Below are 26,647 nucleotides of genomic sequence, written 5' to 3'. Positions count from 1 at the left end.
ATACATGGAAGAGAAAAGCCCAGCCCTAGCTGGCTCACATGAATGTAATCACACAGGCACCTCCAGCAGGACCAGCAAAAGAACTCTGTTGCTGAGCCCACCCAACGTTGTAGAACTGATAATAAGGTGGTTGATTTAAACTGTATTTTCACAGCAAGGGGTAAAAGACATCTTCCTTAAAACATGTGAAGAACAGAAAGTAAAAAGGACTAACCAAAGGCTTCCATCTACCACTATGGTCTTAAGGACCAAGTTCTGCCCACTGAGTGAATGAAAGAACCAGGGAAGCTAAGGACCGAACCACAGTGCATGAGTTAGCATCCATGTGTATCCTCTTCATGCCGCCACACCAACCTTGAAGCCAGAAGTTGAATGAAACACGAATGGGTAGCCAACACATGGCCTGACATGTAGTAAGCATGTGACACTGCTCAGGAGTTTGCTTACCGGCTCACAAAGCAGTAAATGCCAATGTGAACTCTCCGCTCAGAGGTAGTAGGGTGAGTAGCTGAGATACTTTTGGAACTTGATCGCCAGGGCTAAAATCCTGGCTGAGACAATTATAAAAGTGGTAAGGGCTTGGACAACTTACTTATCTCTCAAAGCCTCAGTTTCCTCAACTAAAAACAAGGTTGACAATTCCTAACCTGGAGGAACGTCATAAGCAATCAGTTGTATGTGAAGAGCTGAGAAGTTACCTGATAGGTCCTAAGAATTGTGCAATTGTTCACTGTCATGGTTTGCTTTGTCTCTGTTCTACAGTTTTGCATCTCAGAATCAGCTACATTAATGTCTGTGTTCCAACATGCACAGGGTTTTCTTTTAAGGATTTCAAAACTGAAAAATTATTCATTAGGATAATTAAATGTCATTTTAGGTCTCTTTATTCTTATGAATTTCTTCTCAAATACAATTAGATCAAAAATCACTAGTTTCTAGCAAAACTATAGAAAAGTTAGCAAGTCACTGTAAGAACCAGGCCAAGAAAAGTGACAAATGGGGTATGTATGGAGAATTAGAAACCAACCACAAAGAGACCATGGTGCTAAGGAGAGAGAGAACAAGGGTATGACACACAGCAGGGCTGGAGTCCTCAGAAGTTACATTCTGGCCCAGTGACTCTTCCAGTCACTGCTGGGTTTGTACACCCTGGACTCTACCCGATCTGCTCTCATCTCCAGAGGAAGGGTATATTAAGACCAGACCTATGAACGGTGCTGGATGAAGGTGAGGCAGTCTCTTCATCTATTTATGGCATTTCACATCTTACAACAATAACCTTTTACATCTCTAAAAATTTTCAACCAAACTTCGATCTCTGCTCCTGCCAGCAAGCAAAGCCACAGCAAGTGCCTTTTATGAGAGCTAGCCAGAGGCCTCTTTTCTCTAAGAAGCTAAAAGAGCAGTCACTCTTTTGACAATTCTCAAAAATAGCTCAGGCCATTCAATATCACCATCTTTGAAGCCATGAAAAAAGAACTCCCTGTTGCTCTGGCCCTCACCGAAGTAGATCTCTCTAGTGGCCAGGTTTTGCATGAAGGGAAGGCGAAGGGTCTGAGCCTCCAACTGGGTCTGACGAAGACCTGGTATTATGAGGCCTAGGAATTGCTTTGCTCATCCCCCTTCCCTCTTGTGCTTACACTTCAAAAAAAGGGCTCAAAAGTTACATTCTGGTCCAGTGACTCTTCCAGTCACTGCTGGGTTTGTACCAGATTTAGCTCAGGGTCAGCAGGTGACTGGGACCTCAACAGTGTCAAGGGAGGTGTCCACACTGTTCCAGCTCATGCAGACTGGCTCTGTAAGGCATACATCCCTGCCTGGGGGCTCTGTACAGATGTCTCCCATTTCCCAGCCATATGACCTCAAAATCCAATTGTCCCAAGGAGGAGCAGAGAGGGCTTTATAAAAGGGAAGGAAAGGAGTCAAAAGAAAGATCCTGAATTAGAGCGCATTCAAAATGCTCTCCTCCAAGGCAACTGGACATCTGTGGGTCTCCCTAGGGAGCTGGAGTGGCTAGCTTGCATTTAGAGAATGAAGACAGTATTGTCTGTGATAAAACAATGAGAACTGCCTAAGAGATCTGCACAACCCTGTGAGCTCTGTGGCATCATCAGTCTGGTGTCTCCCACCCAGTTCAAACCCAGACCAGCACAGCTCTGTGGCTCCACGCAAGTCTCCATGTCTCCCTGGGACTGTCTGCTCCCCTCTGGCCTCTACCAAGATTTTACTGTGCAGACCACATTGACCATCTTAGAGGGAGAAGCAATGTGGGAAAGTCAGTCCTGCCTGCTGGATTGACCCAGTATGACACAGCCGTGTCCACATGGAGTTCAGAGTTTGCAGAAGAAAACAGGTAGAAAAATAAGCTGCTCAATCAAAGGGAGAGATGCCACAACGGGGCGTTAATTAACTCAGTCCTGACCTCATGACATGTGAGTGAATCCTGAACAAGATTAGACATAGTATTTAAGGAAGATACTACTCTTGCCTTTCCAGGTGGGATTCACCAACTACAAATGAAAGCCAGAAGGAAAAAGTCACTGCACATCTCACTTCTGGCCAGAGTTCTGGTATCTCACAACTAGCCACAGTTCCAAATCCTATGCATTTCCACTGTGACCACAGCTGAATTCCTCTCCATTGCTTTAACTTCAGCAAAACCTTTCCTGAAACAAACTACTACTGGCTGAGATTTAATGCTGCCACTGTCTTAAATTTGCTGCCTCTTACACCCAGTCGTCTGTCTTTAGGTCTATTCCAGCAACTAGGTACACTCAACAGTCTCCTGGCTTCTGCCCCAAGTGACTGAGCCACCAGAGTTTGGAAACAAACTCTGACTATAGCCACCCCCAGGTCGCTGAAGTCCCAAGGCTTGGGTTCTAGACACATAAGTCTGCTGACCATTCTCCAGTGTAGTATGGTGAAAGAAAGCTCCCAGAAATGAATATGGGAGGTATATGGGCAGCTGAAAATCCCTCACAACAATAGATTTTATTGCAAAGACTATGTGAATTAGACACCAATTCCCTCTGCAGATCAATCAGGGTGGTGGCAAGCTTCAATACTAACATCATCTAGTCCTCTGGTGCTTTGAGCTGAGCCAGAGGAATGAAAGAGGATGCATGCCAACATGATGATGGTTTGGCAATGTGACCCGACTCCAAGCTGGGGCTGGGCTACCTCCCTGGGCTCCAGCCAAAGCTACGAGAGAGCCAATTGTTCTGGTGCCCATTAAAGGCCTTTGCCAATCTTGGTTGCTTTACCATCGCACATGGCAGTTTATACCCTTCAGTACACACTGCCCAGGAGGCAGAAGAGCCCAGGGGAAAGGTGAAGCTTTGAAGTCAGGCATCCTGAGTTATTATCCCAGGAAAAGCTTTGAAGTCAGACATGCCAGAGACAATCTGATTGTCAACACCTTGCCAGGCCAGACACTGAGGATACCACAAGGAATAAGACACAGCTATGTCCTCAGAGAGGTCACAGCTTGCAGAAAAAAACAGGTGGAAAAATAAGCTGTTCAACGCAAAGGGAGAGACGCCAGCATGGGACATTAACTCAGCCCTGACCTCATGATATCTGAGTGAATCCTAAACAAGACTAGACATATTATTTGTGCAAATTATTTAAATCCCCTAAACCTCAGTTTCTTCATCTGTAACAGTGATTAAATTGCAAGGCTCTGTGGAGACTAGATATGCAATCTATAGAAAGCAAACTTACTTTTACTTTGTTATAAAATAAATGCTTCGCACTCTTTTAGCAACAAAAATAATTAGGTTTCATATACTGATTTAAACTATGGCATCCTGATTGATATCTAACCTTTTCTCGTGTGCATGTTTTCAACGCTTACATCTTTGGAGTCTTTAACCCACAGTTGATTCCTTACTGGGAGATCAGTAAGATGTCCATATAATTTACTGCACAAGCCAGGATATTAGGGTAAACTAGGGGTATCATTTGGGGCAAAATAAAATTAACAGTCACTGCATTCATTGTCCACAAGTCAATTTCAGGGTCAAGATAGGCAGCCATAACTATACCTGTGCATCACACCAAACAGTGTCCCACTAGCTTGAAGGCAGGCTAAACCAAAACCTGAACCTGGCTCACAGCCAGTGAGTCAGTTCATGGACACTGCACCACATGTCCCCAGTTCACACAGCCTAACACAAAACCAGAAAAGAGGCTTACATTCTGTCATCTGCATCTGTCATCACTACTGCCACGCTGAATACCAGTGACCTTCTAGATATCACTTGCCCTTTCTGCCTCCAGAACGCCCCCCCTTACCTCAGGTGTCCCAAGCTGTAGAAATGGGACTCCCCATCAGTGGAGCGTACAACCTGCAGCGTGAACATGGGCTGAAGTTGTCTGAGTTCCAGCAGGACGATGGCCAGGTAGTGTATGAAGAGGAGGGCATCCACGAGGGAGACTGCATATTGCACGATGCCCTGGTAGTTTCGGTCCCGAGAGTCCAAAATGCGGACTCCATAAAATAGCCAATAGGAAACCACGAAGAGAAAGATGAGGACCAATAAAACGGCACGGAACACAAACACTCGTGGCATGTCTGCTCTCTGCTTCCGGAAGAAAAGCGCCCATGTCCCAATGAGCAGAATAAGGAGTTTGAATGACACAGAAATAAAAAGTCCCTCACAAATTGTGCCACAAGGCTCAAGCTCATCCCTCCACAAAATTGGGGGCAATAAGATGAAGGCGATGGGGGTGAGAAAAACCAGAAGTCCAAGGAATGAGGCGATGGTGAGGGCCAAGTAGCGTTTGCAGTCCAGCCCCACGCTATCCTCCATGTCCTTGCTGATCCGGGCAATGTCCTCCTGGGATATGCTGTGCTCTGAGGTGCCTGTGATGGCCGTGGTGGTCTCACCCCAGTTGTCATCCTGATGAGAGAGGACAATGGCCATAAGAAACTGGTCATTTGCAAAAGACACAATGAACTTGGAGGACCTGCTGATTTCATTCTATCCAACTCTGTGTATTAGTCTTTCATAAGAATGGGAGCTGAATCAACTTTTAATCTAGAATTTTTAAAAACCTTCTAACAATTTTCATTGAAACTTCCAAAATGTATTATATATGTACCTTTTGCAACACAGAAAATATAATTGAACCTTTGGATCTGCTTGGGTGACTCACTGACACAACACTAATTATAATCCTGTGTTGAAAAGCCCTGAGAAGCTCAAAGGCTTGTGCCTGTTTGCCTTATCAGAAAACATCCAGTTGTTAGATTAATCTTTTGGGAGCTCACCTATTGAAGAAACCCCTCTGTGTTCTCCTCCAAATTCATGCAGAGTCCTAAAGGCTTACAAAGTCCAAGTTCTGTAAGCAGGGAACAATACTACCCCACCATATACCTCTATGAAGCAAAGAGCACAGAAAGAGAACTTATATCACTGCAGGAATCCAAGGTCACCTGCAGCTGGCACATAAATTATTTTTAAACATATAATGCTCGAAAGTCTTCCTTAATAAGCAACACTGTGACAACATTTCTCACCAACCAAACTGAACAATTCAAGAATCTAATTATGGTCAGACAAGCTCAAAAATTCTTTTCAAAACATGTTTTCATGACAAACTAAACATCAGGGGCACACAAATAACTACAATTATTATAATGTACATTTACTGTCTTATATTCGCTCAGTTTTTAAACTTATAGGTAGTTATTAGAGCAATTTATCTATTCATGCAAAAAGACTCAGTTGCTAGGAATTGTAAACACATTCGCTGTTTCATTGGCAACTGTGATTCCATTCCAGGGCACAACAGAGCAAGAAAAGCAATGGGGGATGCACAGAGGTTTTGCCTTAGAGATTCAGGGAAATGATTTAACTCTGAAAAAACAGACATAGCAGCAATATTGGTGAAATGGGGATATCAACTTAGAGAAATACATGGAAGTTAACAGTTGAAAGCAAGAATCAGCAAGGCAGATAACTAGTAATATCTCAAATAACTAGTAATATCTCAAATCCAGTAATGATAAAAACAAGCTTTCATGATTTATGAAATGTATAATAGGGTATGATTAAGAAGTGGCAGTGGTGGTAAAGTTCTCAACCCTACAAACAAAAGCTCTTTTGGAAGGTTACAACTATCACCCACCACAACAAACAGTTGGATGTAACCAGTACGCCCAGACATTGCTGGTGGAAGTATAGGATGGTTTGACACCGCTTGAGAAGTGAGTAATCCTCTAACTATATGTCCATATTCCACTCCCAGGTTTTACCCAAAATTGATGAAAATATACATTCACAAAAGATTTGTAAATGAATGAGTATTCTTAATGATTTTATGATTTTACTTATAATGGCCAACATTGAACAACTCAAATGTCTACCTCATCAGGAGATTGGATAACAAGCTGGAGTAAATTTCTACAATAGATTAGTGTTCAGCAAAAATAAAAACTGCCTACACACATCAAAATCTAGATAAATGTAAAAATCATTATGCTGAATGGGAGAAAAATCAGATGATTCCAATTATATTAAATTCTAAAATAGGCAAAACTAATCTACATAGGTAGAAACAGAAACAGTGGTTGCCATGGAGAGATGGTGATGGGGGTCTGGATTGATTAGTAAGAGTCTACAAGCATTTTTAGTGGTGAGGAATGTAGGTTGCATGTACTTATCTATTACAATTCATCAGAGATTTACTTAAGATCTGTTTTGTTTCTCTCTGTGTAAATTCACAGCAATTTGTCAGCAAGAGGAAAAGCCACAAAGTCAAAGCTATATAATTCTCTTTAATAAAAGGTCAATTCACATGCTATATAGAAAATAACTTATTTTGTAACACACTTAGTGAAGATGAATAGTGGATACCACATTTGTGTTAAGTCTCATATTCAGTTGCTGAAAAGTTATCACTAGTACATCATAGAGCCCTTGTTGCCTACACACTGCTGCAATGTAATCTGCTCATCTTTTTTCCTGGCCATTGTTACCAAGTCCCCTGAACATTTTAAGGATCTGTGAACATGTGTGTCTTTAAAAAACAAGGTAGATATAAAGTAGAAAGGATTCTCTCAAATTTGAGATTTTCAGAACAAAAATGATCTAAACTCCTCTAATCCAGTCCTCTAGATTTTCAGTGAAGAAACCTAAAAGGTTGCAATTCACCATTGTAAAGCTGTGAAAAATACAACTTCTACATTCTTTTTCTACCACATCCTTCTGATGCAAACACCAATGGCTTCCCAGCAAGTACAATGTGTAGAGAAGCTGAAAGAAAAGAAATGTCTTTGTGGTGGGCCACCAGCACCTATGGATCCACTTTTAGGAGAAAACTGACCCGTAAACTACGTAAGTGTGGTGCAAATATAGGATTGGCCCCACTTCTCCATCCATCCATCCATCATCTACCGAGTCACCCACCCACACCACCTGAGCCAAGCCAAGCAGTAAAGCTCTATCAAAGGCATCTGCTCATCACTGAGTAAACCCTATGTTTAACCCATGCCTCTAGATTGAGTCCTAAGAGCACCGTGTATGCTCTGAGGAAACGCAGTTGCAGTCCCTTTATCTGATTGCAAATGTATATTTGTGTGGCCCTACAAGTGTGTACAGATACATGCTTATCTATAGTCCTCCATCTTTACAGCTGTGTACCCAAACACAGCTTTTGTTTACATCAGGCAAGGCTGGGCATGCATATATTCCAGGATGTGCGGAGGGTGTGCTAACATGTTTTTGAGTATGGGTCAGCTATTTATTTAAATCAACTAAGGTGCCAGACAGTTGAAATCTAGAGAAGCACCCACATTTCTATCTTTTATAAAAGTAATGAACTGTCAATTTTTGAAATTGGGTAACTTCATATAAAATCCTAGCAGCTAGTTCTCCTTAAATATTGTGAGATCCAGGATCACTGAGTTCCTGCATTCCTGAGAAGCAGGAAGCATCCTGAGTACCGGTGCCCATTCCCTTGAGAGAACCAACTCACTCTCAGTTTGCCATAGCTCCTTTGCTCTGTCCAAGGCTGTGCACTGAGGCACTGCACAGATCTCTAGTTATCCCAAGGCTTGCTTGATGCATTTTTGTCTGTTCTTTCTGAGCCAAGAGGTTATCTCGTTCATTCACATTTCCCAATCAGACATGTGAGTGCCTAGACACTGGCTTATTTCATCTGGGGTGTCCTAACCTTCTCTCCCTTTTTCTCAACACTACTTAGGCTTTCTGTTGCATTTTGAAATGAGTCTCCTGAGACTCTAGCCTGTAACTTTTCTCTTCTCTGCCCTGTCATCCGCTGTGCTGGCTTCTTTTCAACATCATTCAAAGCACACCAGCCAATCACACTTCAGAATAATCCCCCAGCTACCCAATGGCAAAACAGGCTGTTCTTAGACCAACAAGAAACCGCAGGACATAGATAAACTAATTATTATGCTAGAAAAATAAAGATAAAAACCCAAGAGAACCTATTGCAACAAGACTTAGAAAAATATTTATGGAAAAGAGACTTGGCCAAGTAGCAGTATGCTTACAGACTGCCTTTGATCCTTACCTGAACCTCCTCAGTCCTAGTAGAATCATTTGCCAACAGGGGTTCTCCAGTGGGAGCTTGAATGGTGACAGATTTTTCTGACCCCCTGCCATCTTTATTCCGAGGCGATTTATGTCTCTCTCTACTTCTCTCCCTGAAAAAATAAATAATAATGAGCTATCAAATTTATGCCATGTAAGTAACTGATCCATCAAAATAGAAACCTCATTTTAAATTTAAGAAAACTCTACACTTAAAACTCTGCCCATATGCACACACACACACACACACACACACACACACATTCCTGCAAGGAGTAAACTGATCTTTACTCTTCACTTAATTATTTCCTTTCTGCCACTCTATGACTTAAGAAAAGACTTATCACTTCACTACAACAATGATCAGATTTTCTCTGAGAGCTTAAAATGGTAATTTTAGATTTCCTGGCTAAGGGACATTTTACTAAATAATTACTTAGTTGACTTGAGTGATTTGCCTAAACTAATTTTCTAGGACTTTTTATTAGGAACCCAGTGCAGAATAGCTAAAGCTTTGGTCTGTACAAAAAAAAAAAAAAATCTGGGACACACTGTCACCCTACCCTTCATCCTTTTGACAAAAAGAAAGGAAACTAAACTAGGACAGAGAAATCATTCTCTTCTCATTCTTACAAATTCAAAACTGAAAGTCATTCCCATAGGTTCTGAATTCAAAGACACCCACAGAAACAAACAAAGCGATGACAAATGACACCAAGAAGTGAGAAGGGTGTGTGTGTGTGTGTGTGTGTGTGTGTGTGTGTGTGTGTGTTTTCAGGTCTTCTAAGGAAAGCAGGCTGCTGCATACTTTTATCCCAGGTGAACTTTCTGGGTGGTCTTCCAGAGTGACAGGAGGGTATATACTACTATGAGCCAGTCTGCAAATTACAAAACTACTCAATCACTGCGGCCAAGACCAGAGGTGACATCCTGGTCATTAACCACTTCTGGAAACTGGCAGTCTGCCTCCAGATGCCAACAGAGTCCTGGAGCCCCTCAGTCGTAGACTGTAAGTTCCCTTAGCCTCCTGTCCCCACCAGCCAGTTGCCATTAGTCTTCCTGCCTACAACCCTTTGCTCTCATTCCTGCTCCCAGGAAAGACAGAATTATGAATGTAGATTTTGCAGACAAGTAGTGAGATCTCAATCTGTCCCACAACATGGGTAACCTTGCACAGGTCACTCGATCCCTGAAGTCTCAGTTCCCTCCTGTGGGATATGGGGACAATGACGATGCCACACAGATAATGTACACACCATTGGTGCAGGGTGTGAAGCACGTGTACTAACACAGTGCCATTATTATTGTATTACTGTTAGTTAATGGCAAAAAATGGTGTCTTGACTTTGGGAAGTAGCGAAGTTACCTTGGAGAAAAAGATGTAACTAGAACCAGGAATACATCATCAGACCTCCTTCCACTCCATCCACAAATCTTGTATTAACCTACGACTCAGCAATATCAATGGAATCCACAACAGAAACATGTCACATGTAGGTTTCTTGTCAAACACCTACTTTATCATTATGAATGTAACATAACAATAGCCATCACTTCAATTTATAGAGCGCTGTGTTAAGTGCTTTATTACATGAGTTTCATGAAATCCTAATAAACCTTTGGGACCATTATTACTGTTCCTATTTTATAAAGGAGGCAAACTTCACAGAACTTTGGTGAGTTCTCCAAGTTGTAGTAAGTAGCAGAACTGGATCTGAACCCAGGTCTGATGCTGTTACTTACCTGCAAACACTTCTGAAGAAGTGGAAGAATTTATAGCATAAATATTCCTCCTGCTTATCCTCACACTGACATTTGTCATACTTACCAGAACTATGAAACATGCCCTGCTAGTACCACCACACTATTTGTGAGACCAGCATTCCCCAGTATCACTTCCAAGGGCATTCCTCATTAGAAATAATAACAATGTGGGAGAGATCGCCATGTGCTTAGTCTTCGGAATGAACATCAGATCAGGGCCAGAATCCAAGCCCCACAAGCACCAGATCCACGGGCCCCTCTTCTGTCTCATTCCATTTCCAATTTCCCTGCTGCTCTCACAGTTCTCACTCTCTTGGCCATCAGCCAAGTCACATGCTTTCCTTACCCACCTCTCTATGCACAAGTCCCATGGGTCAAATCCTGTGACAGCACAAATTCCACTGGAAATCAGAATCTTTCACTGAGTGCCAATTCCCAGCTCCTGAACACTATCAGGCAGAAAGAGATAGGGAACCACCCAGGGCTGGAACAGCCTCTCTCCACCAGCCCCAGCTCCCACCCCCAACCTATCCACCCCAGCTCTTAAGGGGCCCAAAAGCACCCGATGCAGAATAACTATCTCACAGCTCCCCAGTTTAAACCAGATAAGATCCTTTCATTTGATAACCTGAGGAAGGTTTCTCATCCTCCAGAACCTGAAATCCAAAACCCATGCTTCTCAACCTGCAGTGTGATGAAAACCACCCTAGGTGCAGATATTAGAACAGATTTCTTGGTCCCACTGTCAAAGGATTTGTCTGGAAAGGCGACAACAGGAATCTACATTTCTCACCAGCATGCCAAGCAATCAGAATGCAGGCTGTCTTAGATATTTTCCCCACGGCTCTTTCTCCCAGCTGCTCTTGAGGATATATAGAGTAAGTCCTACCATCTCGGCACCGGCTTGGACCATCCTAGCCTTGTTGTGGAAGGAGCAAGACCTGCCACAGAGTTTTAACAGAAACTGCCACTCCTCTAGAACTTAAGAGAGATTCAACCAAAACAATTTTGTCCGTCCAGCGCTTTCTGCTTTGCAGAATAAATCATAATGCTGTCCCTTCACTGCAGTATGTATCCACATGCTCATGCCTGTGTCTCCAGGTGCTGTGACTCAACAGGGATGACAGGGCACCTGAAGCTGCCAACTGTCCTCTGGAAGTGGACTCCTCAAAGATGAAGACAAGTGGTCTATGTGTCTAAGCATCTAGAAACAGATGTCCCGAGAATAGTCTACTCATCAGTGGAGTTTAACAATCACATTCACCTTTGTGCCTTTCACTCATTTTGCCAACACATGGGATCACCTACGCGCTTTTGCTGGGCAGCTATGTTACTCATGGGCATCTATGTAGCTTTGTCTCTGAATCTGCCCCAAGCACCATCTATCCAGCAAGGAAAAATTTATCTGTGTGAGTTTGCACATGTACACTCAAGCGGGTGGGAAGAGCAAGAGGCAGCGCACCAGAGGAACCTGCATGTGTGTGCTCAACAAGTGTGTGTAAATGCATCTATGTAGGCAATTCAGGAGCTAAGTTCTTGGGGGCCAATGTAATTTTCTCACCCCAGCCAGAATCCTACAGTTCCCACACTGTGCTCACTTATAGTTAGCATTTCCTGGGAAGATTATTTGGTCCTGTTTCTGTTGTCTATTTCTATTTAGGGAAAGCTGGCCCCACCGGTTACTCCTCCCTTTCCTTCTCTACCACCACCCACTCACTCACTACCTGTCCTTCCCAGCCAACTGCCCGGCCTGGCTGACTGCTTCCTGTCAGCACTGACTAGAGTGGGAGGGCTGGATGCAGGGCAAACTGGCCCTGAAGTGGCTTCAGAATCCTCCACTGCCCAGAAAGATCTCCTTTGGACAATGTACTTTAGTAAATCACTCACTTGAGTTACCCTTCATGTCTCTTTCAAAAGTGGCATTTCCTTTCCAGTGGACCAACAAGCCTGAATCCTGCCCAGGGCATCTATCTGCATCTACTAAGGTTACAATCACAGGCAACAGTGCTTTTCCCTGTGCCTTGGTGTTACCTCCTGTGAAACAGGACTACTACTTCTCACCGCACCAGGTCTGCTGTGAGGATAAAAGATATTAACTATGAAGGGCCCAGCAGGTACTCCCAAAGCTATCTTTACCGTCACTGGAAGCTGCTGTACTAACCCAGTAAACTTGCACCGTAAACTCACAGGTTAGACAATGTCAGTTACAGTCTGTACCATTTTCCCAGCAAGTTAGCTCACACTCTCTGGAAATTTCAAGCATCAAAAAACCAGGCCATTAACCTCTTTGTTATAAAAGAGGTGCTGGCCATCTGCTTGGAACTGGCCAACCCTCCAAGATAATCATGGTGTCATCAGGCATCTTGAGTTTGGAACATTTCGTTTTTCCTCTCTGAGCTGGAGTTGGACTAAAATTAGCACAGGGTAAAGTCCTTTCCCTTTTTTTCTATTCAAATTCCCTGCAAATCACTGACCAGTGAGCAGCTTCACAGTGGCACTCCTGGGATACTTACTATCAATGTCCTTGATTGTGTTTAGGGCCTGTTCTGTGCCTGTGCAGGGTAGTGTTACCATTCAACATCCTTTATGCTGGGTCAAGTACTCCACAGCCACACTGCCAACAGATTACAGCCATTACCCCCAGTTCCTGTAGCCGATTTTGCCTTTAGGGGAACCCTTCACCACCAGGGATGGTGGCATTGCTTCTAAAGAAGGCACACAGTGCATCTACAAGTCCCTAAGGCACAAAACTCTGAGCAGGCATTTGGTAACATAGTTTGATTAACCAATTCGAAGTCTTGGTTTGTATTAACACTTGCCAACAACTTGGTTTGTATCAACATTTGTCAAGGATCCAAGAAGGCACTAAAATTTCTGCATGTTGCTTTAATATAGTTACAGTCTTTTAAAGTTCCCATAACAACATCAGAGTATCACTTTCTGGTGGTCCCAAGAGGCCCAAGGAAACAGCAGAGAACAGCAATGGGTCCTCAAGTGTGGAAGTCAAGATTTGAGCATAAACAGGAAGCTACCAGCATAATTCCTCAGAATCCGGCAAGCTTCTCTCTCCTACTCATCCCAACAACCAAGAAAATCCCAAATTCTTACTTTAGTCCTAGCAAGCATAGGAGAGGAAAGATACTGATGAGAGAGAGGCTTTTACTAGTTAGGGCTAAAGAGCTGGTATTTTAAAGGAGACTTTTAGAGTATTTTATAACTAATCTGTAAATTCACCCAATGGTTGAAATCGGCAATTCAAGTTTTATCATCACAGTGTTTCTATTTCAGGATCTAATTTCTGACATGTCTCACCCCTACAGACTCCCCTCAACCCCACCCCTGCTGCAATAGAGATGGACATCCTGCACTTCCTGTCCTGACTGCAAAGGCCAACCACGGCTCCAGCACCTACAGACAGTTTTTATAATGAGAGCAATACATGAAAATGTAGAAAAGCATGTAAGTAAACGCCTACACTCATGGACAGACAAGGTCAGTATGTTAATATATATAAATGTTACACATTTATATGTAACATTTTGAGTTTTGAATCTCATTTTTAAAATAACATGAGTGTATAAATTTTTTCTTGTATCCTTTATACTCCTGCATCTCTCATTTTTTTTCCATGTGGCTAAGGCAATGTTCATTTTATTTTCACTCACTTTCTTAAAAATTTACCAAATATATTCTTTAAAGTCAAATAACTACAGAAAGACCAGGCACAAATGACAGGACCCATCGCGGTCACTCTGCTGCTGAGCCTTCTCCCTGTGTCTGTCTGCTCTCGGCAGCTTGGAGAACCCTCTCCAGGGCTCTTTCTATGTACGTGCATACACACAGCCTGACTCGAATTAGATGTACACATTGTAACATGGTTTTACAAAACAAAGTCTTACTCTGCACTGATATTTTTTATGGGGAGAACTACTCATCAAAGGAAACAGCACTACAGCCACCTTTTCTACACCATCACTGAGTTGTGATCACAAGTTGTGATCTCTTTGGGCTAGAGAAGGCTGAATATGGTGCTGAAATGTGAAAGTCATTGACAGTTTTAACACAGTTGGTGACCTCCAACTACGCACTAAGTTATACGTTTAGCATGTACGACCTCATTTGACTTTACAACCCTGTAAGCACTTACTGTACTCACTGTGTGGGAAATCCTGCAGATGGCAGAGGGAGCCCTGTGCCCATTTTACAGATAAGAAGAAACTATATTCTGAACTGCTACAGGTCACCATTCATTCATTGTATCACCCATTCCTCTACCCAGCAAACATTCTGCAGGTTAGTAACAGTAGACCCTTCAATTACTAGTGCAGACCTGTTTAATTTGCAGAGGATGGGGAAATTGGCCCCATCACCCCAACATATTTTTAAAACTCAGGCTGTTCACTGGGAAGACCAAGGATAAGAAAGGCACCAGGCCAATCATGCTGGCTTGTGTGCAAGCCATGGCAAATACATAATGGACAATGAGTCAGCAGTTTTGGTGAAAAGCAGCAAATTAGCACTTGTTTTTTTTAACCCTGCTTTACATTATTGTTATAGCTCAGGAGAACTGACATCTGCAAAGTACTTAGAAAGGAACAGTGCTTCCACTGCAGGGGGAGACTTTAATTTAAAACTAATTGTGAGAAATTAAGGTCATCAACAGTAATGGTGGCTATAAAATGTAAATTGAGGTGGCTATAAAATGTAAATTGAGGATATAGTTACTCCAAATCCAAGTCACCCACTCTCACAGCTCAGGCTTCTGTGGGCGGAACTGCTAACATCAACGGCTCTGCAAGTGGCTGTTTGCAAACTGAGTCTTAAAGGCCCCACCAACCTGCAGATTTCGCAAATGCAAAGCACAACAATCAGTGGTTTACATACCCTTGTCTGTGAGACTTTTTTGAATGGCTTGAATAGTATGAATATCCAGAGTATGTGGATTCGGTATCCATAGCAACGGAGAGTTGTGTCTTGAAGGAGCAGGCACTGTTTCTCCCTGGAGGTAGACAATTTCACCTAAGAGCTTCTAAAGCCTCAAGGAGTCTGAATTGGAAGAGGACTTACTCATCAACAGGAACAATTCTGGGAAAAAGGGAAAAAAGAGAGCTCAATCTTCAAAGCTAGTGTTAACAAGGCAGATAGCAGCAGTCTCTCAAAAGCAGCCTCCTCCTCTTCGGGTCGTTATTATGGAAGGAGGGGAGGTTGGGCGAAGCACTGGTCTGTAAATGCTCAGCGCAAGCAGGAACAGGCTTCCCAGGTACGTGGGAGAAAGGCTGAGTGCTGAGCAAGCTGAACCCCATCACAGCAGGAAGAAGATGGGCAGTGGGAGAGAGCTGGGCGCCGGTCCATTTCCTGCGCAGAGTCACCTTCCTCACCATTTTTGGCTTCTGCAACAACCCCGAGTGCTCAGCTCCCTCAGTCCTTTCGTGGCCAGTTTTCTGGTATAAAAATAATACCCAGGGAAGGTGCTTTTCAAGGAATTTATCATCATCAAAAGTAAAAAAGAAAACCTTTTAATCCAAGAAGCCAAAGTCTGAAGAATGTATCTTAGAGAAGTAAATCTTCAAGAAAATTATTGCCCAACTGTCTGTAATAATAATTTTTTAAAAACCTACTCTTGATGCCCTTGAAACAAAGGGAAAACATGACTCATCCATCCAAAGAAAAATCATGCAGCTATATGAAATGATAATTAGAAAGAATATTTATAATAGAATGAATTTAAAATTGGATTGCAGATACATACTGAATTAACATTACCCCTACATTCTATATCAAACAACTTCTGTAAGGACAAGGATTCAAAGGGGACATCAGAAAATGAAAGCAGGTGATTTATTAGTTGCAAGGTTCTTGGGTCCTTTCCCACACTTTCATTAGATACTGCTTTGCAATAAAAATAAATTGGAAACATTTCCAAGTACATTCCTAAGCTCCCACACAGGCTAATCCTTTACTTTTAGAAAACATCTAAAGCTGTGTCTCCCCGCACCCCTCACCTCAGTGCTGGTCTCCACCCACTACAGTTCTTTCTCTCAAGAAGCTAAATTGCAAACAGACCCAGAGAGGTAAGTGTGAAGAAAACACAAAGAAGTTGCAAATACCTTAGCCCAGCCCCACAGGGAGGAGCCCATGTTCCCAGATCCCAGCAAGCACCACCTGGGCAATCAGGCTGAAGCAGCACTCACCAACACAGATCCTAGAACTTCAGCCTGGAAGTGACACTCTTTCACTGCCAAGGTTGGTCACCCAAGGCTAGCTTCCCTTAGCCCACACCCAGGTGTCCAAAGTCAGCCATGAGGAAGCCTGGGTTCCAGCCCTAGTTAAGCCACTGCTTCTCACAACCTGAGATAAGCCACTGGTCTTCTTGGGCCTGTTTGCTCATTTGTTAAAGCAGTTACCAACCTCACTGGGTGGATGTGAAGATACAAGCAGACATGGTATCGAGAGTGGGGTTTCAATCACAGACTCCATTTGCTCCTGAGCTATGGGACCTCTGTCAAATGATTAAACCTCACCGAACCTGCACCTGCAGGCTGGGACTGTCAGGACTACTACAATGACCACATGAGCACATGCACCCGGTAATGACAGTGGGTGGCCAGTCTTACTCCAAAGCTCCAAGTTCTCCTTCTCCTATTGATGGAAAACCTCGGAAAGCATCAGGGCAGTAAGCAGGAGGCTCACCTGTAGGCCCACCATAAGCTGGGAGGTCACTCTAATTCCACACCCTACCAGGCTGGTCCTGCATCCCACCACTTCCTACCAGGTTGCTACTGAGTAAGGCAGTCAGACCTTGGTGTGACCTCAGGTTTCCTACCCCATGAAAAGGAAATAAGATATTCTATACTGAGGGAGTGACTCTAAAGATTAAATGTCAAACATACAGGCAAGCGTTTTTTAACGCTTTCCAGAAAGACTTGAGAGCCGGGGGATCTTTTTTCACACTTCTCTGTCTCCCACCATTTTCACCAGCAATTTCAATGAGCTTTCAGAGCCTTCCAGTCTCACTTCCTCTCTGCTCTGGGCTTTGCTGCATTTTCACCGGCTTCATACCTGACAGACATCAACTTTAGGAAGCACAGCCAAGATGTGCAGCCAGTATAAACCAAGACTCTCCCTGGGAGCCCGTGGCCTTGCTCTGCTGACTGCCAGTTCCAATGTTTGCTCTTTCCCCCCCAAAATGGACCTGCCTTTTCTAGATGCATAACTGACTCTCCGTAACCTCTAGACTTGCTTGTGCCTTCTAATATGAAACTCTTGAATACCTGTTCCATCCAACCCTTGCTATTTGTCACTAAATGATGAGAGGTGTCATGGGACAGCCCAAGCCCTACACTCCAGAGGTGATCCTGTCTTTTCACTTCCCAGCTGTGATGCCATGAAGCAGATGCTCTAAACTTTGTGTCTAGGTTTGTCTCTAAGCTTCTGTCCTACCTCCCACCACAAACCCCCAGTAAAATGAGAGCATTTAATAGTTTCTTCCTAAGGTGGTAGTGAGGATTAAAAGCAGAGCATATATAACCCAATTTTCATTCCCTCCCCTTTTTGCCAATGACCATCACTCCTCATCCTCATTAAAACTTGGCCATTCATTTAGATGCCAAGAAATGACAAACCCCAAGTGCTCTTTAGATGCAGGATTTTCCTAACTCTACCAACCACCCATGCTCAGTTTCTCTCCCAAAATTCCTGCCTACACTTAACTAAGGGCTGTCAGTACATGCTGTCACTGGCTCTCTCTCTGTTGTCACCAAGTCTTCCATCCTTATCTCTCTAAGTTGGAGCCAGGTACAAAGATGATATCCTTATCCTCCTCTAAGTCCTTCTTACCCCCACTGATTCATTCCTATATCTATATTTGAGCAGCCATGACTGTGATTAGCAACGTGAGGGGTATGGCAATGACAGAGGACACTGCCTGTCCTCAAAAGGTGTTAATGTTGGCACCTGTATATTCATTCTGCTCCAATACGCCCTCCCTTGTCTTCACATCTTGTTATCCCTTAGCATTCAAAACATGCCCCGAGGGGCTGGGGATTTAGCTCAGCGGCATAAGCACCTGCCTTGCAAGCAGGCAGTCGTGAGTTCATCCCTGGTACCGATAAAAAGGAAAAAGACAAAAAAAAAAAAAAAAACATGCCCCGGGGCCGGGAATTTAACAGTAGCATAAGGGACTACTTGGCAAGCACAAGGTCATGAGTTCAATCCCTGTACCAAAAAAAGAAAAGTATCTCTAAAACATGCCCCATTCTTCCCCATTTGTGGATTCACAATACTGAAGAATAAAGCTCAGATGCACACTTCTTGCTAGAAAGGACGTCTCTTGCTCCACTTGGGATGACCATCACCCCCTCCACGGCTGCTTTCTCACATCCTGGCCTCAGCTTGCCAATTTCCTCTGCCCACAATTTCCTCTCCCATCACTCTGCACTATGAAGCCAACCCTGTGCCATTCTCAGTACTCTCCCTTCTTCATTCCACACATGCAAACATCGCTAAGTTCCACCTGTCCCCAGAATACAGTATTCCTGTTATTTTGTCAGCTCACAGCAGCCCAGGCTAGTCTACAGTAAAGCCTCCCAGTCTCCTCAAGGATTCCAGGCTGCACAGAGCCAGAGCCCAGCCCTTCTTCTAAATCATACTACTTGCATCATGCTTATCAACACTTATCCTTATCTGAGTCACAATAAAGGAGAAGCAAAGGAAGCAAACTCCTACAATCTACAACTCATTTTAAAAGAAGATTTGAGCACAAGTAAGAGCTCCTATGGAAATGTCCTGAAGCTTATCACTATAAGGACTTTATGTACCTATGAGACCAGTTCCTCTGCATACACAAGGAATTAATAGAACTCATGACAAGGCCAGAAGAGACTCCTTTATCAGGAAGGACAACAAACTATGAAAAGAAGTCAGCTTCCCTGAGTAATAAGCTGATGGGCTACTGCACTGGCCTGAATGCGCTGGTTTCACGTAAATGTGAAAACATGGAGCTAAGAACCTGCCTCTCTATCATTCTGATCTCTCACATGACCAATACTGTGTTTGAACCAGGATGGGCAGCAAAGACAGAGATCTTTAAATTACAATGCAGATACCACTCTGCTTAACATCCTTCCATGGTGTCCTTCTGAGTACTGAATAAAATACAGAATCTCCCATTTTATGTGTGATGTCCTGCCTCAACGCCTGTTCTTCTAAGGTATCAGAGTCTCTACAGCCTCAGGGCCCTGGCAGAGGCCAGTATATCTGCTGATACCCTGCTTTGCCCAATTTCTCTCAATTTAAATGCAGTACTACCTCTCTCAAGAGGCTCTTTTGATCCTGCAGCCTATATCAGGCTTTCCCAACACTTAGCACTCTTCCTTTCTTAATTTTCAGTGAAGTATGTACTTGTGTGATTACTTAATGTCTGGTTCCTATAACACACTATAGGTTTCATGAGGGCAAGAGCCACTTTCATTACTTTCATTCCAGCTCCTACAACATACAGTAATTGGCATCCAGTAAATGTTTCCTAAATGAATGTTTGGCAGCAGAGCTCAGGACAGTGAGGCATATGCTTGCCATGGAAGAAATCTTGCACAGATATATTGAGAGTGAAGTCATCTTGCTGGCTCATAAGGCAGCTCACCAAGCAGAAGTTTACAATGTAGGTGTGCTAAATAGAAACAGCAACAGCCTCTTTAGCCCTTCCCAAGGGCATCCTGACTGTCCCACCATCCCCTTGCTACAGTCAAGGCACACTGCTCAAGAAGGGTTGTGGGGCCCATCAGCAGGGGCTAGGCTCAGCAAACCCCATCACATGACTGGCAAGAGGAACACTTAAGATAGGTGGACTGGGTACCTCAGTGTCTTGAGATCTGAAATTCCTAGGCAAAAATGCTGTACAGAACCTACTTTACTGTGGTTTATTAAAAGCAAAATGAACGTCAGCAGTGTCAGAATCTCCTCCTAAGGTCATGTTCACTCATATAAAATACACTTGACTCCTACTTAAAAGGAAATAGTGTTCAGAAAATCACATGAGGGAAATGATAGGTTATGGTAATGACAGTGGTAGACATAAGCTAATTGTCACCAAAAGGAAATTACAAAAACATCAACAGCTCTGCCTATAGCTATTAAGTAATTAAGGGGCCTTGACTGGGAAGAGAGGAAGTTAAACATGCAGGGGGTGCAGGGACACATACAGCATTTAAAGAGCCACTGCACTCCCTCTGCAGTGGCTAATCTAGGTGTCCATATATATTGTGTATATTGCTCTATTTGATTTTTATTATACATAGAATTGTAAAGGAATAACTCCATGAATTATTTATATCTTGAAGGTAAGAGTCTTCTCTAAGTTCTCCCTTTTAACTATATGACACTCAAGGGGAAAAGTGACAACATAAATAATTTTGCTTAGAGTCTACTTTTCTCCTAGAGAGGAAGAGCACACGGAATCAGACATCACTAACTTATCAGCTGTGTGACTCCAAGGCAAGTTGTTAAACACTCTGCACCTCAGTTTTCCTACTGTAGTAAGAGTTACACTTACCACCTTTTAAGATCGTGGTGTGTATTAAACAAAATAATCCATAAAAATCATTTAGAACACTGCCTAACACAGTAAGTAAGCACTCCCAACTGTCAGCCATTACTTCAGTAATTCAGAAAAGTGAAAGGCTTTCAATTAGGAAGAATACCTTTGTAGGGCACATGACTTACAGGCAGCTGTCATTTCACTGTGTATATTGTTTTGGTCTACACTAATCCGTTTTTAACAACTTTTATTAACTAACAAATTCATATCCATTCAGTCTCTGGAGGCCTCTACTTACCATTCTTCAGTCTGGAAATGAATGTCAGAGAGAGTAGAGAACACTGCATGAGTTTATCTGGAGGTAAACAGGACTGAGAAGAAGGGCACAGAGAATTATAACCAGGCCCACAAAACATTTTGCCGGACTTGTAGACTGTAACTAGAAAGCATCACCCAAGTCAGTGACGTGAGGATCTGTAGATCGTATGGCACTGATGACAAGTCCAGTGATACTTTCATGGTATCTGAGTTCTTACAAATCTATGATTGTGGGCCACTAACCACAAGAAAAGAAAATGCTCACCTCATTTTATCTGTGTTGTCACTAATTTCAACTCACCTTCCCAGAATAACTTCTCTTGGCTAGAGTCATTAATTACATCTAAAAAAAATAAAGAAAACACTTCCAGAAGCTGGATATAGATTTCTGTAGAGCTATGAGTGACTAATGTGGATAATCAAGCCAATCCTTTGTCCCCTGCTTGATTTTTAAGCTTCAGGGTAACAGATTTCATGAACACTACCTTCTCAGTGAATCCCACGAGCCCAGTGACTTCTGTTAATAAGTGTACCTCAAAAGGACACAAGTGGACAGAGCTTGAATCAGAAAATGCAGGCAACTTTTCTTGAGGCTTCAGCAAGCTCCAACTGCTGGCAGAGACAGACAACCACAGCCACACGCCACCTCTTCTTGCCCAACTTAAGGAAACTGCAGAGCACATGCACAAATCACCTGCCACATACAGTTAGACACCCGGCCACAGCTAGTGCACTTTTCAGAGAGATGATAGCAGTAACAGTCTAGCTACAATTATCAATTGCTTATTATGTGTTGAACTAAATCATCTGCATATAACATCTCACTTAATCCCCAGAACAAGCCTATAAGGTAAATAAAATATTAATATCATGCATAATTAAGGAAACCAAGTTTGCATATCTGGTATTTGACAACTTGAATTGAGTCTAATTATGAACTTCAGTTCTTAACTATAGAAAATTTACAGCAATGTAATCACCAGAATCATTTATTTACATAAAGGAGGGTATGCAACAATCACAAATGCTCCAAAGCACATATAACCTCACAAACAGTTTTGCAATTTCAACTCCTACTCACTGGTTCAGTATGTTAAATACTGTGAGGAGTTCAAAAGAAATAAATGATCTGAATCCTGAAAAAGTTCTATCTCTGAAGGCGCCCATGGCCCAAAGTTGGAGATCACAATTAAAATCCAAAGTGTTAAGGACTCAAATAGCAGCTGAAATCTAGAGTAACAAACTGGTTGTGTTTTTGTATGTATCAAGTAGAGAGAATACGTCCCTCCCACAACACTTATTAATCCATCTTAGACAAAGATGAATGGAATTGTTGTTGGGTAAGGAAACTTAAAATTTTCTTTATGGTTTCATCCTATTGCTCAATATGTAAAACAACAAAAATGTACCACTTGGCACATAGTCCTTATAAATATACCACTCTCAAAATTATTCTCTCATTTTACTTGCAAATTAAATTGCAACCAAGTCACACTGTCAACACAGTAACAGTGAAAATTTCACAAAGGGTGTTTTCATCCATGTAGAAATGATACGAACTCACTTGCAGATAGGTGAAGTGGGTTACTTCTTTGAACTGGAGAATAAAAATTTCCTCCCACAAATCAAAGCCCTAACTTTATCACACTGATTTAATTCCACTCTAAAAACTCTAATTAGTGGTTACATAAAATGGCTAATTATGACTCCCTGGATTCAGCCAGTTTCTGCCATCTCACCTAAAGAGCCTAGGAGCTGTATAATCAAACAACCCACCTACTGGAAAGAGAATGCTAATTAGCATTGTTGATTGGTGACACAAATTATAATATTTTTCAGCAACCCTGTAACATTTACAAACATGTCAGTGAAAACACCAGATTCTCAACAGCCTGCTAGCTAAGCGTCTAAGAATACCCGCATTTCCAACCTCAAAACTTTTAATAGAATGCACATGCCAGCCACGCAATCATAATAAAGAGTTTTACCATTTCCCCCAAGAACAGCGAAAGGAGCTCACATTCTCCACGAGGACATTACGGCTGGTTTGAAAGCATGAAAACAAATTTCTCCTCTTCAGGTCTCACCAGCTCATCCCAGAGCCGCCAGGCCGCGGCTCCGCCCCACTCTTGCCTCCACCACCGACGCGTTTTAAATTTTTTATAAAGCTTCACACTTCTCTGGGCGCGTTGCTTGGGGGCAGTTCAAAGACTGCAGGAGGAAATGAGGCTCTGCCGGTGGCTAAGGCTGCCCCGGCGCGGTGAGATTTTCCAAAGCAAGGACCCTTTGGGCAGACTGGCCGCAGCCTCTGCTCCACCCAGGGGCTTTTGAAAGTAAACTCCTACCTGCCTGTTGCGCTCCCAGATGCCCAAACAGACGTTCCCCCCAGGCCAGCAGGGCCGCCTGAATTCTGAGAGTGAGGTGAGAAACACAGGCCAGCTCTGTCTCGGTGCCTGGCCACCGGCCCGCTGACCCCGCACTGGCTAGCACCACTGGAGCCCGGCGGCGGAGTGGGCAGCGCGGTGCGCGCACGGCTCCCGAAGAGCGCAGGGCGGCCCGGCCACCGCCTGCACCGCCAATCGGAGCCCCGAGCCTCCACCAACGCTCGGCCACTCCCTGGTTACCACCCGCCGCGCCCAAGGGGCGCACCCCAGGGCCAGCCCGGAGAGAAGGGGCGTCCGACCTATGGGCAGGGCTCCCCAAGACCCGAGAGAGTGGGTGCGCCCAGGGCGCACGGCTGGGACAGAAGGGCGCCCCGTGCGGGATGGGAGGACAAGGGTCCAGGCGAGCACGACCCGGGCGCGGTCCGGAGGAGCCCCCGGCAGAGGCGGGAGGCCCGCGAAGCGTTGAGTCCCGCAGAGCGAGTGCAGGAGGAGCGTGCGGGGACACACAGATTCGGGGACGCTCCCGCCGGGGTTCTGCGGGGCCGCCCCGCGACGCACAGGCTTCCGTGGGACTCACCTTCGCGCCGGCCGGCGGGCTCCGCGGCCCGCGGTCTCGGCTCCCGGGGGCCCGGGCTGTGCGGCCTGCGCTGGGCTCCCGTACAGGCAGCGCCCCGCCGCCGCTGCCGCCTCCGCCGCTGCACTGCTGCTTTCCGCTTCCTGTCCCGGCGCCGCCCTGCAGCCCCAGCCCAGCCCAGCGAGCCCGACGCGGCCGTGAGCCAAGAGCTGCGAGCGCTGCGGGCCCCCGCGCATGCCGGCCCACCTGCAGCAGAGGGCGGAATGGGCGTGCGCGGTCACAGTGGACACCCGGGATAGGGCACCGACCGTCCTCCATACACACACATTTGAACATAGACAAGCACAATCCACGCCCAGCGATTGACCCCCACCACGCACAGTACCCCAACAGACTTGCACCCTGAAACTGAAACTTAGAGGAACATACTCACAATTAGGCACAAAGCTCAAGGCCTTGTGCTTTGAGGCCCCACTCACATATTTACATGTGTGCCCCCTGCCCCACAATGCATACGGCCACCCACTCACTCATACACACACAGCCACCCAAAGCCAAGAACTGACCCACAAATACTCAAATGTACCCACACCTTAAGCCATATAGCACTCGTATTTGAGCTCCTGTGTAGCCAGGAAGTAATCATATAACCTCACATCCCTACAGGCATGCTTCTCCCTGCTTCTGCCTAATAGCAGGTGCTAGCCCCTGACCCCTAACCCATAGACTCTAGGGACAGCTGGAAGATCACAACTCTGAAGGCAGGTAGCTCCAGGTACTGTGCCTTTGGAGCTTTGCTTTTCCTGTCTAAAGAATGGCCAGCATGCTAATATGCAACTTGCAGGATTTTACTGAGGACCATAGAAACCTGCCATGCTTAGTTAGGCAAGGAGCAGAGGGTGACTCAAAACGGAGCGAATATGTGCAGTCTTCTTAGTTGTTTTGTGCTGTTAGGGTTAGGAATCCAGGCGAGTATGCTGGAACTAGCTGGGGCTCAAAGTTGCTGCTGTGACACAATTTTCCAGTGGACACAATGGATACTGAAATGCTGAGTTTGCAAGGATTGTTACAGGAGTATTGTGAGTAGTTGGGCTGAAAAGGGCTCACTCTGAACTAGTCTTGGTCAGGAACTTTTATCCCAAGAAACCCTTGCTCCAGCAACCAAGGCTTCTACCTTATCCCCTCTAGCCACCATTCTCTCTCCCATACTTGGCACTCCTAAGAAGATACCCAAATGTTCAGTGTAGCTGATTTTTACTGCTTCCCGCCACCCGGCTCCATTGTCCCCCTTGCTGGAGCAGATCATTTGCACCTGAGTGGACTCCCAAGGTAAGTACTGGAGACTAAAGCAGCCAAATTCCTCACAGGAAAGCCACCCCACCCCCATTAAGCAGTCAGGCACAGAACTCCAGAACTGTGCAAAAAGTTCTCTTTCATTTTAAAACTTAGAATCTTCAAAGCAGGTCAGAACTTTCCAAATCAAGTTGTGATGCTGCTGAGTAGCCCAATGGAATCTGAGGATCCTCAATGATTTTTCATGCAATAACTATAGTGTACTTTATGTCTCCTGCAGTGCTTTTCTGGGAGAGAAATGTCCAAAACAAATTTTTAAAATAATAAATTCATCCTTAAGTGCTGTTTACTATTCATTTTTATCCAAGAATCTCAGTTTATCCAGAATCCAAGTACCAAAGTTGGAAAGACTGGCATTGGAAACTGGTTCAGGCTCAGATTGATGTCAGTACAACCTTTGAGGCCTGGTTGGCTTTCACCTGAAGCTGTGTCTTGCAGCTTGGCCTCTGTTAATATAAACGTAAGCTAGTGAGTGCTCTCTGCCATTCTGCCTCCCCAAGCTATTTATTTCAAACTCAGTTGGGGAAGAAAACTGGGTTTTCTCAAGCATTTAGCATGGCTGCTTTGCACACATGCATGTGCATATTTCTCTCTTCTTTCCATCCCGTAGCTTCTCCCCAAACCTTGGAATATGACTCACTAAAATCCTTTCTGCGTATCAAGATCTATCTCAAATGCCACCTGTTACACAAAGCCTTCCCTAGTTCTTCCAGCCAGAATAATCTCTCTCCACATTTGAATCTCCAAAGCACTCTGAATTTTTGTGTTTATCTTTTTGCCGCATCGTGGCAATTTGCACCTTTTTCCTTAATAATGTGTAAATATCATATTATTTTCTATCACAGATCTCCCCACATAATAGTTACTTTAAATTATACTTAGCAAATGAATGAAAAATAATAAAAACTTTCTCCTTTGGAAAGCTAATAAACTAACCAAGGAACAATCTAATTGAAAAGTTACATCTGTGCATACAGTTAGATGTTTTACAACAGATATATGTAATACACTAAAAGCAATGAAGCATGCTTTGTTAGAAATCATGTATCCAACCTGAAGAATCTTAATATAACCAAAAAACAAGAGTAAAAAAAAGACTGATTAAAAAAAAAACTTGTAAAAGTCTATTTTAAAGTACATACACTTATAAATAGGG

The 26,647-nt window shown here is 43.9% G+C and overlaps 1 protein-coding gene across 3 annotated transcripts in view; it reads right to left on the bottom strand.

Annotated features, from left to right (window-relative positions):
- Vangl1 (VANGL planar cell polarity protein 1) overlaps positions 1–24,260 on the bottom strand; it is a 52,505-nt gene extending 28,245 nt beyond the window's left edge. Inside the window, exons 1-4 of one of the 3 annotated variants that reach the window (XM_003479260.4) lie at positions 24,142–24,260; positions 15,213–15,413; positions 8,545–8,677; positions 4,297–4,904 (exon numbers count right to left, since the gene is read on the bottom strand). In XM_003479260.4, coding sequence (XP_003479308.2) covers positions 4,297–4,904; positions 8,545–8,677; positions 15,213–15,283 — 812 coding nt within the window. In that variant the 5' untranslated portion in view covers positions 15,284–15,413; positions 24,142–24,260. Of the gene's footprint in view, positions 1–4,296; positions 4,905–8,544; positions 8,678–15,212; positions 15,414–23,200; positions 23,472–23,525; positions 24,091–24,141 lie in introns of those variants that run through there. The other 2 variants (XM_013143054.3, XM_063256011.1) reach the window with 2 other exon arrangements.
- Positions 24,261–26,647: the final 2,387 nt, after the last annotated feature.

Source organism: Cavia porcellus, unplaced genomic scaffold, assembly GCF_034190915.1.
Source record: "Cavia porcellus strain 051 isolate PalLab524CR breed Dunkin Hartley unplaced genomic scaffold, mCavPor4.1 scaffold_1, whole genome shotgun sequence".
In the NCBI taxonomy this organism is placed as follows: domain Eukaryota; kingdom Metazoa; phylum Chordata; class Mammalia; order Rodentia; family Caviidae; genus Cavia; species Cavia porcellus.
This window is presented reverse-complemented; position numbering and strand designations above follow the sequence as displayed.